The sequence below is a fragment of the Bufo gargarizans genome, chromosome 5, assembly GCF_014858855.1.
Source record: "Bufo gargarizans isolate SCDJY-AF-19 chromosome 5, ASM1485885v1, whole genome shotgun sequence".
NCBI lineage: Eukaryota > Metazoa > Chordata > Amphibia > Anura > Bufonidae > Bufo > Bufo gargarizans.
Window position 1 is genome coordinate 21,767,098 of NC_058084.1, and position 16,071 is coordinate 21,783,168.

Consider the following 16,071-nt stretch of genomic DNA (forward strand, 5'->3'; position numbering starts at 1 on the left):
GGGTGTAAGGAGCAGTACCAGCTTCATCAGCAGCAGCCTGAGTCTACAGTCGCTGATGAGTAGCTTTCTTCACCCACATAGTGAAGAAAATACTCACCAGCAACAGCAGGTAGACCTAGAGCAGGACCTTAACCAGCAGGTGGTGGCAAACTTGGACAGCACCCTGCCAACTCACATTGAAGATCTGCTGGACTAATGGGCAGCCAAACTGGATTTGTGGCTGCAACTGGCAGAGTTTGCCCTGGAAAAGCTGTCCTGCCCGGCCAGTAGTGTGGCATCAGAGCGGGTGTTTAGTGGGGCCATAGTTACCCCAAGGAGAACTTGCCTGTCCACCCAAAATGTGGAGAGACTGACCTTTGTCAAGATGAATCAGGCGTGGATCAGCCAGGATTTCCACCCATCAATGCCTGATGCATCTGATTAGATCATCCATGCCGCCTCACCCAAACCTTGGCAAAAAGGTATGGTTTCTTTTGGCTGCCTGCCTCAGCTACTACTCTGATGCTGCCACTCGCCTGATGCCACACAAATCTGATATCAAGTGCTCCTTCTTTCACCCACCTTTGTAAGTGGGTACAGGTATTGCCACCCACCGCCCCACTATGTCATCGAGCCACTTTGTGGTCTCCTGATAATGCTGCTGCCATCGCCTCCAGACTTGGTCATTGTGCCACTCAGCAACCTTCTCCTGATGCTGCCAATTCCACACTTGGTCATTGTGCCACTCGGTGGCCTCCTTGTACTGCTGCCAATTCCATACTCGGTCATTGTGCCACTCTTTGGCCTCCTTATTCTGCTGCCAACTCTATACTCTGTCATTGTGCCACTCGTTGGCCTTCTCCTAAAGCTGCGGCCAAGTCCAGACTTGGTCATTGTGCCACTTGGTGGCCTTCTCCTGATGCTGCCAACTCCATACTCGGTCACTGTACCACTCAGTGGCCTTCTCCTGATGCTGCCAACTCCATACTCTGTCATTGTGCCACTCGGTGGCCTTCTCCAGATGCTGCTGCCGCCACCTCCAGACTCGGTCATTGTGCCACTCAGTGGCCTCCTCATACTGCTGCCACCTCCAGACCCTGTCATTGGGCCACTCTGTGGTCTCCTCATGCTGGTTCTACCTCACCACTATGTCATAGGTCCGCATCCCAGGACAGAAAGTAAACTGCAGCATGCTGCGGTTTGCTCCCCGGATGAGAAAGGAATGGAATGCATTTTGGAGCTCTCTCCATTCTGTTCAGTTGCGTTTTGACCCCATTGACAATGAATGGGGACAAAACGGAAGCATTTTTTTTCCGGAATTGAGATCCTATGATGGATATCAATACCGGAAAAGATTAACGCTAATGTGAAAGTAGCCTAATACATGTGCTGGCGTGATATTAAACACGCTGTATGATGACACCGTCAACCGTGCATTTACACACAGCTATTAATATCAGTGTCACCCAGATATGATTTTTTATTGATGTCATTGCGTTCAACAGCTTGGGGGGGGGGGGAGCAAAAATGCATAAAAAAAATTATGAAAAGAGATAACGTTTTCCTAAAATATCTGATTTAGATATGAGTGAACCAGTCGAGCTTTGTTTCGTGTCCGGTTCGCCAGATTTTTTAAAAAGTTCTGTCCAGACCGAAGTGGCTCCAATTGCACAGAAAATTTGTACATAACCCCCTCTAGCCTCCTAGGACTCGGAATTGTTAGGAAAACTTGTTATCTCTTTTTGAAGCAATACATTTGTGATTCTGTTGTGTCTAGCTCGCAGAAGATCTGCTACACCGATACATTGTAACAAGCCCATCAGTTGTGTAAGCAGGACTAGGTTAGAACAAGTTTTCACTCTTTGAATGTAGAAACAAAAAAGTTAGGGCAATAGGGCAAAACCTTGGAGTTAAATTCACATTTCAGTGTAATGTAGAACATAGTAGAAGGTACCTTTGGGATGGTGTAATCTCTGAACTTGATGTCTTCAGTGACGGCATGAAAATGTGCAGCTGGTAAAAGGTCAAAAACTCTCTGTACCTCATGGATAACAGCATTTGTATACGGCATCTGGGGCTTGTCCATGATCTCGGGTGGACGCAAGAACTTGGTTACCTCGTCTATTTCCTGCTGAACTTTAGCTACAAGACAAAAATTAAATCATCCAGATGAATAGTCACCACCAATAATTTATATGTGGGTAGTTTGGATGGCCGCATGGGGGACAGCCACCAAAAGTGCCCAAATATCCACATTATAGTTGTGTTTTTCCAAGAAATCTAAACTAAAAATGCAGAACTTGTTTGTGTTAAAGGACCTGCAGAGATATAGTCACATGATGTGTACAGGTCCTGAAACTAGAGGACAAAGCTGCAAGTGTGTATGGGTAAGTAAGTGTATTGGGTATGTAATAGTTTAAGGGGCCTTTTTTTGGGGGGGCGTCTGGTCTGCAATCTACAGATGTAGCACACATTAAAGTAGGGGGTCTGTACTATTACAGTATTGGGTCTGAGGTCTATCATTATTTAGGGGTCTAGTCTCTGAAATAATTTAGTCTGGGGTTAGAATTTGTCTAATCTAGCACGTAGCACAGTAACCACAGTGTGGACACCAACCAACAAGACTCCTGTACCCCACATCATGTTTTGCTATTTGCTTATTCCCAAGGGGTGACACAAAGAAGTTATATACTAAGGCGACTTTCACACTAGCGTTTTTAGTGGATCCGGCAGGGTTCAGCAAAAACGCTTCCGTTACTGATAATAGAACCATCTGCATCTGTTATGAATGGATCTGGTAGTATTATCTTTAACATTGCCAAGACGGATCCATCATGAAAGTCAATGGAGGACGGATCCGTTTTCTATTGTGACTGATTGTGTCAGAGAAAACGGATCTGTCCCCATTGACTTGCATTGGGGGTAATGCCAGATCCGTCTTGCTCTGCATCACAGGACGGAAAGCAAAATACTACATGTTGCGGTCTTCTCTCCGGTATGGGAACGCAACTAAATGGAACGGAATGCATTTCGGAGCTCTCCCCTCTGTTCAGTTCAGTTTTGTCTCCATTGACACTGAATCGGGACACAACTAAAGCGTTTCTTTCCAGTATTGAGCCCCTATGACGGATCTCAGTACCCGAAAACTAAAACGCTAGTGTGAAAGTACGGTAGCCTTAGATTAATTAAACATAATTTCAATCTTCATCTATTTCCCTTAGTTTTATTAACCCCTTCAAGATGCTGTTTTAATTTTATACTCCCTGCCTTCCCAGAGCCCTAGTTTTACTTTTTCGTTCACCTCACCGCACAGGAGTTGTGGCGGGGTATAGAACAACAGACCGACGAGTGGTTGCTGCCGGTGAGCCTCAAGGTCCCAGATGTAAGACCCCCACCGATCAGATACTGATGACCTATCCAAAGGATATGTCACCATTAAAAGAATGTCTGAAAACCGTTTTATAGAAGACAGCAGAGGTGCCCACATTTTAACGTGTGCGGACTACTGGGTTGCCACCGTGCTGGATCCACGGTACAAAGACAATGTGCCCACCTTACTTCCTGCACTGGAGCGTGATAGGAAGATGCGCGAGTACAAGCGCACGTTGGTAGACGCGCTACTGAGAGCAATCCCAATTGTCACAGGGGAACAAGTGCAAGCCCAAGGCCAAGGCAGAGGAGGAGCAAGAGGTCGCCAAGGCAGCTGTGTCACGGCCAGCTCCTCTGAGGGCAGGGTTAGCATGGCAGAGATGTGGAAAAGTTTTGTCAACACGCCACAGCTAACTGCACCACCACCTGATACGCAACGTGTTAGCAGGAGGCAACATTTCACTAACATGGTGGAACAGTACGTGTGCACACCCCCCACGTACTGACTGATGGTTCGGCCCATTCAACTTCTGGGTCTCTAAATTGTCCACGTGGCCAGAGCTAGCCTTTTATGCCTTGGAGGTGCTGGCCTGCCCGGCGGCCAGCGTTTTGTCTGAACGTGTATTCAGCACGGCAGGGGGCATCATTACAGACAAACGCAGCCGCCTGTCTACAGCCAATGTGGACAAGCTGACGTTCATAAAAATGAACCAGGCATGGATCCCACAGGACCTGTCCATCCCTTGTGCAGATTAGACATTAACTACCTCTCCTTAACCATATATTATTGTACTCCAGGGCACTTCCTCATTTAATCCTATTTTTATTTTCATTTTACCATTATATTGCGGGGCAACCCAAAGTTGAATGAACCTCTCCTCTGTCTGGGTGCCGGGGCCTAAATATATGACAATGGACTGTTCCAATGTTGGGTGACGTGAAGCCTGATTCTCTGCTATGACATGAAGACTGTTTCTCTGCTATGACATGAAGCCAGATTCTCTGTTACGGGACCTCTCTCCTCTGCCTGGGTCCCTGGGCCTAAATATTTGACAATGGACTGTTCCAGTGGTGGGTGACGTGTAGCCAGATTCTCTGCTATGGGACCTCTCTCCAATTGATATTGGTTAATTTTTATTTATTTTATTTTTATTTTTATTCCTTTCCCTATCCACATTTGTTTGCAGGGGATTAACCTACATGTTGCTGCCTTTTGCAGCCCTCTAGCCCTTTCCTGGGCTGTTTTACAGCCTTTTTAGTGCCGAAAAGTTCGGGTCCCCATTGACTTAAATGGGGTTCGGGTTCGGGACGAAGTTCGGGACGGGTTCGGAACCCGAACCCGAACATTTCCGGGAAGTTCGGCCGAACTTCTCGAACCCGAACATCCAGGTGTTCGCTCAACGACAACACTGCAAGGTGAGAATCAAAGAGACTGTCAGATACCCTCACGTGCAGCCAATCTCTCAGAATATTTTCACCTCTGTTATAGAAACATAGAATGTGTCGGCAGATAAGAACCATTTGGCCTATCTAGTCTGTCCAATATACTGAATACTATGGATAGCCCCTGGCCCCATCTTATATGAAGGATGGCCTTATGCCTATCCCATGCATGCTTAAACTCCTTCACTGTATTTGCAGCTACCACTTCTGCAGGAAGGCTATTCCATGCATCCACTACTCTCTCAGTAAAGTAATACTTCCTGATATTACTTTTAAACCTTTGCCCCTCTAATTTTAAACTATGTCCTCTTGTAGCAGTTTTTCTTCTTTTAAATCTTCTCTCCTCTTTTTCCTTGTTGATTCCCTTTATGTATTTAGCAGTTTCTCTCATATCCCCTCTGTCTCGTCTTTCTTCCAAGCTATACATGTTAAGGTCCTCTAATCTTTCCTGGTAAGTTTTATCCTGCAATCCATGTACCAGTTTAGTACCTCTTCTCTGAACTCTCTCCAAAGAATCAATATCCTTCTGGAGATATGGTCTCCAGTACTGAGCACAATACTCCAGATGAGGTCTCACTAGTGCTCTGTAGAGTGGCATGAGCACCTCCCTCTGTCTTCTGGTAATGCCTCTCCCTATACACCCCAGCATTCTGCTAGCATTTCCTGCTGCTCTACGACATGGTCTGCCTACCTTTAAGTCTTCTGAAATAATGACCCCTAAATCCCTTTCCTCAGATACTGAGGTTAGGACTGTATCACTGATTGTATATTCTGCTCTTGGGTTTTTACGCCCCAGGTGCATTATCTTGCACTTATCAACATTAAATTTTAGTTGCCAGATTTTTGACCATTCCTCTAGTTTTCCTAAATCCTTTTCCATTTGGTGTATCCCTCCAGGAACATCAACCCTGTTACAAATCTTTGTGTCATCAGCAAAAAGACACACCTTACCACTGAGGCCTTCTGCAATTTTGCTGATAAAGATATTAAACAATATGGGTCCCAGAACAGATCCCTGAGGTACCCCACTGGTAACAATACCATGGTCTGAATATACTCCATTGACTACAACCCTCTGCTGTCTGTCCCTCAGCCACTGGGAGGGACGTGACACCTACTCGGCAGTATGGCAGCTTTTTGTTAAGCTGCCAGAAGAGGTCAACATGGCCATTTGTAGAATCTGTGGGCATTAGATAAAGCGTGGCAAGGGTGCCAATGTTGGCACCTCGACCCTACGTCAACATATGCAGCGTCACCATAAATTGGCCTGGGAGAACCTTGGCTCCAATGTGGTGGTCCAGCCTGCTGCAGCCACCACTGCATCACCCAATGGCATGCACCCGATTTAAGGCAGTCAAGGCTCCACCACCTTAGCTGAAGGGAGCTGTCTGTCCTTCCCATCATCTGCTGGTCCTGATGCTCCTGCTCCTCCTCGTCAGTCATATGCTCAGCAATCGATCAACGAAGCAATTGCCAAGAGACAGCAGTATGCGTGCATTAATCCAACAGTGCAGATGCTGAATGTGCTCCAAGCCAAGTTGCTGGTGCTGCAGTCCCTCCCTTTCCAAGTGGTGGACTCTGCACCTTTCAGAGAACTGATGGCTTGTGCCGAGCTGAGGCGGAGAGTCCCAAGCCGTCATTTCTTTGCCAAAAAGGCAGTACCAGCCCTGCACATGTATGTAGAACAGAAGGTGGCCCAGTCCTTGAGCTTGTCATTGTCTGCCAAAGTGCACAGCAGTGCCGATGTGTGGAGCTATAACTACGGTTAGGGACAATACATGTGCTTTATGGCCCACTGGGTGAATGTGGTTCCTGCACAGCCACAACATCAACTTGGCCAGGTTATGCCACTTCTACCTCCACGTTCTCACGCTGTTGGTCCAGAGACAATGTCCACCTCTGCCTCCTCATCCTCCAACATGTCTTTAGCCTCCACTGCAGGGACAAGTCACAGTGCGCCTCCTGCATACCAAATGTGCAGAGCTCGGCGGTGTCACGCTGTTTCTGCACCTAGTTTGCCTTGGTGAACGGAGTCACACAGGGGAGGAACTGCTCCGTGTGATGCATCAGGAAATCAAATCCTGGCTTTCTCCCAGAAAACTTAAAATCAGAACCATAGTGACCGACAATGGGAAGAACATGGTGTCGGCGCTGCGTCAAGGAAGGCTGAGCCATGTGCCCTGCAAGGCACACGTGTTCAATCTGGTTGTAAAGCGGTTCCTGAAGTCTTCCACCCATCTCCAAGACATCCTAAAAATGGTCAGGAAACTTTGCATGCACTTCAGCCACTTGTACACCGCAAAGCACACCCTCTGTGCAGCGCAGAACGTCATCCCCCAAAATAGGCTGATATGCAACATTTCCACCCATTGGAATTCCACCCTCCATATGTTGGACTGACTATACGAACAGAAAAAGGCCATCAACGATTTCTTGATGATGCAAGCAGGTAGGAGTACTCCCCTGTGTAACTTCGATGTCAGCCAGTGGCAGCTTATGTGTGACACCTGCCTTTTGCTCAGGCCCTTTGAGAATGCCATGTTATTTGTCAGTCACCAGGAGTACAGGATAAACAACGTCATTCCATTGCTTCATGTCCTGGAACAGATGCTGGTAACAATGGCTGGTCAGGGGACAGGAGACGAGATCTCACGGCCACATGAGCCCTGTGGGGGATGAACTGTAAGAGGAGGAGTAGGGGGAGGAGGACACTGGAGCACAGGCTATGTGTAGAGAAATGGGTGGTTTTTCTAATCAGCTGACAGGACAAGAAGATCAGGAGCAGCCAGAGGAGCTACAGGGTGATGAGGAAGATAAGACAGAGGACCCAGACACACAGTGGCAGTATGCAGTGGAGATGGAGGCAGTGAGTCCCTCCAAGTCACTTGCACAAATGGCCCGATGCATGCTCACTTGCTTGCGTAGTGAAAGCCGTCACCATTCGGCACCATTCGGCAGAGGGATGATTTCTGGCTCTCCACCTTGTTGGACCCTCGCTACCGGTTAATAATGGGGGCCTTTTTTTACACCCACTGAGAGGGAGGACAAACTGAACTGCTACAGATAAATCCTATGTAGTCAGTTGGCCGCTGCCTATCTGCACCATCGTCCATCTTCTCGAAGGTGGGACCAGGGGGGAACTCTGTGCTCACGTTCAACTGCCATGGCTGCTGGGGAGGGGTAGGGTGTAAGGAGCAGTACCAGCTTCATCAGCAGCAGCCTGAGTCTACAGTCGCTGATGAGTAGCTTTCTTCACCCACATAGTGAAGAAAATACTCACCAGCAACAGCAGGTAGACCTAGAGCAGGACCTTAACCAGCAGGTGGTGGCAAACTTGGACAGCACCCTGCCAACTCACATTGAAGATCTGCTGGACTAATGGGCAGCCAAACTGGATTTGTGGCTGCAACTGGCAGAGTTTGCCCTGGAAAAGCTGTCCTGCCCGGCCAGTAGTGTGGCATCAGAGCGGGTGTTTAGTGGGGCCATAGTTACCCCAAGGAGAACTTGCCTGTCCACCCAAAATGTGGAGAGACTGACCTTTGTCAAGATGAATCAGGCGTGGATCAGCCAGGATTTCCACCCATCAATGCCTGATGCATCTGATTAGATCATCCATGCCGCCTCACCCAAACCTTGGCAAAAAGGTATGGTTTCTTTTGGCTGCCTGCCTCAGCTACTACTCTGATGCTGCCACTCGCCTGATGCCACACAAATCTGATATCAAGTGCTCCTTCTTTCACCCACCTTTGTAAGTGGGTACAGGTATTGCCACCCACCGCCCCACTATGTCATCGAGCCACTTTGTGGTCTCCTGATAATGCTGCTGCCATCGCCTCCAGACTTGGTCATTGTGCCACTCAGCAACCTTCTCCTGATGCTGCCAATTCCACACTTGGTCATTGTGCCACTCGGTGGCCTCCTTGTACTGCTGCCAATTCCATACTCGGTCATTGTGCCACTCTTTGGCCTCCTTATTCTGCTGCCAACTCTATACTCTGTCATTGTGCCACTCGTTGGCCTTCTCCTAAAGCTGCGGCCAAGTCCAGACTTGGTCATTGTGCCACTTGGTGGCCTTCTCCTGATGCTGCCAACTCCATACTCGGTCACTGTACCACTCAGTGGCCTTCTCCTGATGCTGCCAACTCCATACTCTGTCATTGTGCCACTCGGTGGCCTTCTCCAGATGCTGCTGCCGCCACCTCCAGACTCGGTCATTGTGCCACTCAGTGGCCTCCTCATACTGCTGCCACCTCCAGACCCTGTCATTGGGCCACTCTGTGGTCTCCTCATGCTGGTTCTACCTCACCACTATGTCATAGGTCCGCATCCCAGGACAGAAAGTAAACTGCAGCATGCTGCGGTTTGCTCCCCGGATGAGAAAGGAATGGAATGCATTTTGGAGCTCTCTCCATTCTGTTCAGTTGCGTTTTGACCCCATTGACAATGAATGGGGACAAAACGGAAGCATTTTTTTTCCGGAATTGAGATCCTATGATGGATATCAATACCGGAAAAGATTAACGCTAATGTGAAAGTAGCCTAATACATGTGCTGGCGTGATATTAAACACGCTGTATGATGACACCGTCAACCGTGCATTTACACACAGCTATTAATATCAGTGTCACCCAGATATGATTTTTTATTGATGTCATTGCGTTCAACAGCTTGGGGGGGGGGGGAGCAAAAATGCATAAAAAAAATTATGAAAAGAGATAACGTTTTCCTAAAATATCTGATTTAGATATGAGTGAACCAGTCGAGCTTTGTTTCGTGTCCGGTTCGCCAGATTTTTTAAAAAGTTCTGTCCAGACCGAAGTGGCTCCAATTGCACAGAAAATTTGTACATAACCCCCTCTAGCCTCCTAGGACTCGGAATTGTTAGGAAAACTTGTTATCTCTTTTTGAAGCAATACATTTGTGATTCTGTTGTGTCTAGCTCGCAGAAGATCTGCTACACCGATACATTGTAACAAGCCCATCAGTTGTGTAAGCAGGACTAGGTTAGAACAAGTTTTCACTCTTTGAATGTAGAAACAAAAAAGTTAGGGCAATAGGGCAAAACCTTGGAGTTAAATTCACATTTCAGTGTAATGTAGAACATAGTAGAAGGTACCTTTGGGATGGTGTAATCTCTGAACTTGATGTCTTCAGTGACGGCATGAAAATGTGCAGCTGGTAAAAGGTCAAAAACTCTCTGTACCTCATGGATAACAGCATTTGTATACGGCATCTGGGGCTTGTCCATGATCTCGGGTGGACGCAAGAACTTGGTTACCTCGTCTATTTCCTGCTGAACTTTAGCTACAAGACAAAAATTAAATCATCCAGATGAATAGTCACCACCAATAATTTATATGTGGGTAGTTTGGATGGCCGCATGGGGGACAGCCACCAAAAGTGCCCAAATATCCACATTATAGTTGTGTTTTTCCAAGAAATCTAAACTAAAAATGCAGAACTTGTTTGTGTTAAAGGACCTGCAGAGATATAGTCACATGATGTGTACAGGTCCTGAAACTAGAGGACAAAGCTGCAAGTGTGTATGGGTAAGTAAGTGTATTGGGTATGTAATAGTTTAAGGGGCCTTTTTTTGGGGGGGCGTCTGGTCTGCAATCTACAGATGTAGCACACATTAAAGTAGGGGGTCTGTACTATTACAGTATTGGGTCTGAGGTCTATCATTATTTAGGGGTCTAGTCTCTGAAATAATTTAGTCTGGGGTTAGAATTTGTCTAATCTAGCACGTAGCACAGTAACCACAGTGTGGACACCAACCAACAAGACTCCTGTACCCCACATCATGTTTTGCTATTTGCTTATTCCCAAGGGGTGACACAAAGAAGTTATATACTAAGGCGACTTTCACACTAGCGTTTTTAGTGGATCCGGCAGGGTTCAGCAAAAACGCTTCCGTTACTGATAATAGAACCATCTGCATCTGTTATGAATGGATCTGGTAGTATTATCTTTAACATTGCCAAGACGGATCCATCATGAAAGTCAATGGAGGACGGATCCGTTTTCTATTGTGACTGATTGTGTCAGAGAAAACGGATCTGTCCCCATTGACTTGCATTGGGGGTAATGCCAGATCCGTCTTGCTCTGCATCACAGGACGGAAAGCAAAATACTACATGTTGCGGTCTTCTCTCCGGTATGGGAACGCAACTAAATGGAACGGAATGCATTTCGGAGCTCTCCCCTCTGTTCAGTTCAGTTTTGTCTCCATTGACACTGAATCGGGACACAACTAAAGCGTTTCTTTCCAGTATTGAGCCCCTATGACGGATCTCAGTACCCGAAAACTAAAACGCTAGTGTGAAAGTACGGTAGCCTTAGATTAATTAAACATAATTTCAATCTTCATCTATTTCCCTTAGTTTTATTAACCCCTTCAAGATGCTGTTTTAATTTTATACTCCCTGCCTTCCCAGAGCCCTAGTTTTACTTTTTCGTTCACCTCACCGTATGAGGGCTTGTTTTTTGCAGGACAAGTTGCACTTTCTAATGGCACCATTTAATATTGCATATGATGTAGTGGAAATCTGGAAAAAAGGGGGTGGAATGGGGAAAAAAACATTCTGCCTGTTCCCTTCATTGTTTGGGTCAGTGTGATTGCAGAGATTTATATAGTTTTTCTTGTGTTTTAATACTAAAAATAATTAAAAACGTTGACTTTTTTTCTTTTTAAGGCCATATTCTGCCCCCATGACCTTTTTATATTTGTGTCTATGGAGCTATGTGGGGGCTCATTTTTTGTGGGGTGAAATGTACTTTTCAGTGATTTCATTTTCTTTTTGACCACTTGTATTCAAATTTTGAAGGGGCGGAAATGACGGAAAAATATTTGTATTTTTTTCCCATCACGCCGCTAGTGTGGGATAAATATTTTTATATTTTATTATGTGATTTTTTTCTTTTTAATTCTTTATTTTATTTTGGCTAAAGGGGGGTGTTTTGAACTTTTATACTTTTTTATTATTAAATTACTTTTTTTTTACTTTTAAGTTACCATAATTGAATATAACTTAGATTGCAACTTGTATTCTTCAATGCATATCTATGCTACAGAATACAGCAGGGGTCAGCAATCTCCGGCACTCCAGGCGTTGTGAAACTACATCTCCCATCATTTACACTTGCTTGACTGTTCTCTGAACTCCCACAGAAGTGAAAGCAGCATGCTGGGAGTTGTAGTTTCACAACAGCTGGAGTGCCGAAGGTTGCTGATCCCTGGAATACAGGATTCAGTATATTCCAATGGTGTGCTGCCACCTGCAGTGGAATATACTAGTATTTAGCCTGAGATCCTTGTACGGGCTCAGAACTATTACTACTATGGGCCACTTTCCCCGATCTCGGCAAGGGGAAGGCATTCCAGGCTGGAAAACATGTGGCTCCTGGTTTTCTTATTCAAAGATGCCGTGGTCACATTTGACCATGGCACCTGAGGGGTCAAATGGCTGCGATCGGAATTACTGCCAACTACATTCATTAACTCTGGTCCATTGCTGTTAAAAAACCAGCGGGTGTCTTCTATAAAACGGTTTTCAGACATTCTTTTAATGGTGACATATCCTTTGGATAGGTCATCAGTATCTGATCGGTGGGGGTCTTACATCTGGGACCTTGAGGCTCACCGGCAGCAACCACTCGTCGGTCTGTTGTTCTATACCCCGCCACAACTCCTGTGCGGTGTGGGGCCTGTCCCCCAAACATATGAGTTTCAGAATGGCCTGCTGACGTTTACCCCGGGCTGTGCTGAAGTTGGTGGTGAAGGTGTGTGGCTGACTGGATGAGCAGGTGGAAGAAGAGGAGGAGGAAGCCGAGAAGGAGGAGGTGGCAACAGGAGGCAAAGAATGTTGCCCTGCGATCCTTGGCGGCGGAAGGACGTGCGCCAAACAGCTCTCCGCCTGGGGCCCAGCTGCCACTACATTTACCCAGTGTGCAGTTAGGGAGATATAGCGTCCCTGGCCGTGCTTACTGGTCCACGTATCTGTGGTTAGGTGGACCTTGCCACAGATGGTGTTGCGCAGTGCACACTTGATTTTATCGGATACTTGGTTGTGCAGGGAAGGCACGGCTCTCTTGGAGAAGTAGTGGCGGCTGGGAACAACATACTGTGGGACAGCAAGCGACATGAGCTGTTTGAAGCTGTCTGTGTCCACCAGCCTAAATGACAGCATTTCATAGGCCAGTAGTTTAGAAATGCTGGCATTCAGGGCCAGCGATCGAGGGTGGCTAGGTGGGAATTTACGCTTTCTCTCAAATGTTTGTGAGATGGAGAGCTGAACGTTGCCGTGTGACATGGTTGAGATGCTTGGTGACGGAGGTGGTAGTGTTGGTGGTACATCCCCTGTTTGCCGGGTGGCAGGTGCCAACGTTCCTCCAGAGGCGGAGGAAGAGGCCGAGGCGGCAGCAGCAGAAGAGGCCGAGGCGGCAGCAGCAGAAGAGGTAGCAGGGGGAGCCTTAGTGACTTCCTTGGTTTTAAGGTGTTCACTCCACTGCAGTTCATGCTTTGCATGCAGGTGCCTGGTCATGCAGGTTGTGCTAAGGTTCAGAACGTTAATGCCTCGCTTCAGGCTCTGATGGCACAGAGTGCAAACCACTCGGGTCTTGTCGTCAGCACATTGTTTGAAGAAGTGCCATGCCAGGGAACTCCTTGAAGCTGCCTTTGGGGTGCTCGGTCCCAGATGGCGGCGGTCAGTAGCAGGCGGAGTCTCTTGGCGGCGGCTGTTCTGCTTTTTCCCACTGCTCCCTCCCTACGCTGTTGGCTCGGTCTCACCACTGCCTCTTCCTCCGAACTGTGAAAGTCAGTGGCACGACCTTCATTCCATGTGAGGTCTAGGACCTCATCGTCCCCTGCATCGTCTTCCACCCAGTCTTGATCCCTGACCTCCTGTTCAGTCTGCACACTGCAGAAAGACGCAGCAGTTGGCACCTGTGTTTCGTCATCATCAGAGACGTGCTGAGGTGGTATTCCCATGTCCTCATCATCAGGAAACATAAGTGGTTGTGCGTCAGTGTATTCTATGTCTTCCACCGCTGGGGAAGGGCTAGGTGGATGCCCTTGGGAAACCCTGCCAGCGGAGTCTTCAAACAGCATAAGAGACTGCTGCATAACTTAAGGCTCTGACAGTTTCCCTGGTATGCATGGGGGTGATGTGACAGACTGATGGGCTTGGTTTTCAGACGCCATCTGTGCGCTTTCTGCAGAAGACTGGGTGGGAGATAATGTGAATGTTCTGGATCCACTGTCGGCCACCCAATTGACTAATGCCTGTACCTGCTCAGGCCTTACCATCCTTAGAACGGCATTGGGCCCCACCAAATATCGCTGCAAATTCTGGCGGCTACTGGGACCTGAGGTAGTAGGTACACTAGGATGTGTGGCTGTGGCAGAACGGCCACGTCCTCTCCCAGCACCAGGGGGTCCACTAACACCACCACGACCATGTCTGCGTCCGCGTCCCTTACTAGATGTTTTCCTCATTGTTACCGTTCACCACAATAACAAAAATATTATTTGGCCCGATGAATTGAATTCAAATTCAGGCATTTTTTACAGACACCTAACACTATCTGGCTATCTATTTAGGTACCGTATTACACTAATACAGGCACAGCAGTAACCACAGATTTAGCTGAATATAAATTTGAGGCCTAGTATTTAGGCGCTGGGTGACAGGTATACGTTTACTGACAGAATTAGACTTGGAATTGCACAGTAGCGTGTGTGTGAAGTTATTGAGGATGACCCTATCAGCACCTTGAATCTTATATACCCTTTTAATGAATAGATTTAAAGTAGCCCTGATACAGCAGAAACCACTAATTTAGAAAATTGCTAAGTTGGGAATTGTATTTCAACCCTGAACAAAAATATATCCTTTGCCAGACAGCAGACAGTATTACAATTGGATGGCCACAGCTGAAACACCAGATTTAGGGTACTGCTATTTTGGCAATTGTATTTCACCCCTCAATAAAATAGCAAGCACAGCCAAAGCCCTGATGTAGGATATAGCCAAAAAATAACCACTCTATTGATGGTTAAATGCACTTGGTGACAGTTTGCCCCTGATGTAGGATATAGCCAAAAAATAACCACACTATTGATGGTTAAATGCACTTGGTGACAGCTTGACCCTGATGTAGGATATAGCCAAAAAATAACCACACTATTGATGGTTAAATGCACTTGGTGACAACTTGACCCATATGTAGGATATAGCCAAAAAATAACCACACTATTGATGGTTAAATGCACTTGGTGACAGCTTGCCCCATATGTAGGATATAGCCAAAAAATAACCACACTATTGATGGTTAAATGCACTTGGTGACAGCTTGCCCCTGATGTAGGATATAGACAAAAAATAACCACACTATTGATGGTTAAATGTACTTGGCTGGCGCACCACAAGGCACAAAATGGCCGCCGATCACCCCAGAAAAAAGTGAATGAAAAACGCTCTGGGCAGCCTAAAAACAGTTAGCAATTGAATAGCAGCAGTTCAATGATCCACAGCTGTAGATCGATCACTGAATTAAGTCTTTTGGAGGAGTTAACCACTGCCTAATCTCGCCCTAACAGTCACAGCTGCAACCTCTCCTTACACTTATCAGAGCAGAGTGACGTGCGGCGCTACGTGACTCCAGCTTAAATAGAGGCTAGGTCACATGCTGCACTGGTCAATCACAGCCATGCCAATAGTAGGCATGGCTGTGACAGCCTCTTGGGGCAAGTAGTATGACGCTTGTTGATTGGCTGCTTTGCAGCCTTTCAAAAAGCGCCAAGAAAATGACGAACACCGAACCCGGACTTTTACTAAAATGTTCGGGTTCGGGTCCGTGTCACGGACACCCCAAAATTCGGTATGAACCCGAACTATACAGTTCGGGTTCGCTTATCCCTAATTATGAGTCTAAGATGATACCTAACAATTGATCAACAGTACCTCGCCATTGTGAGGCTTCAAGCAGGATGTTCTCAAACGGAATTGAACACTGAGCTTAGAGTGTCATCAGCATTTTCTATGAGAGATACAGAGAGACTGGAAGAGTCCCAGAGAAGCATAGAAGTGGACGTGCTTTGGCCACATCCCACACTGATGACAGCTTCATTGTGAAGAATGCCCTGCGGAAACTGATGATGAATGCCACAAAACTCTAGGCACATTTAAGGAAGATGAGAGGCACCCAAGTGTCATGTCAGACCATTCGAAACTATTTACATCAGCATGGTCTGCATGCTAGACCACCTGCAAGGGCACC

General features: G+C 46.8%; 1 protein-coding gene across 1 annotated transcript in view; it reads right to left on the bottom strand.

Annotated features, from left to right (window-relative positions):
- The window catches only part of LOC122938623 (cytochrome P450 2F2-like), a 201,258-nt gene that overhangs the window by 71,114 nt on the left and 114,073 nt on the right, over window positions 1-16,071 (bottom strand). Inside the window, exon 7 of the mRNA XM_044294272.1 lies at window positions 9,908-10,095. Coding sequence (XP_044150207.1) covers window positions 9,908-10,095 — 188 coding nt within the window. The remainder of the gene's footprint in view (window positions 1-9,907; window positions 10,096-16,071) is intronic.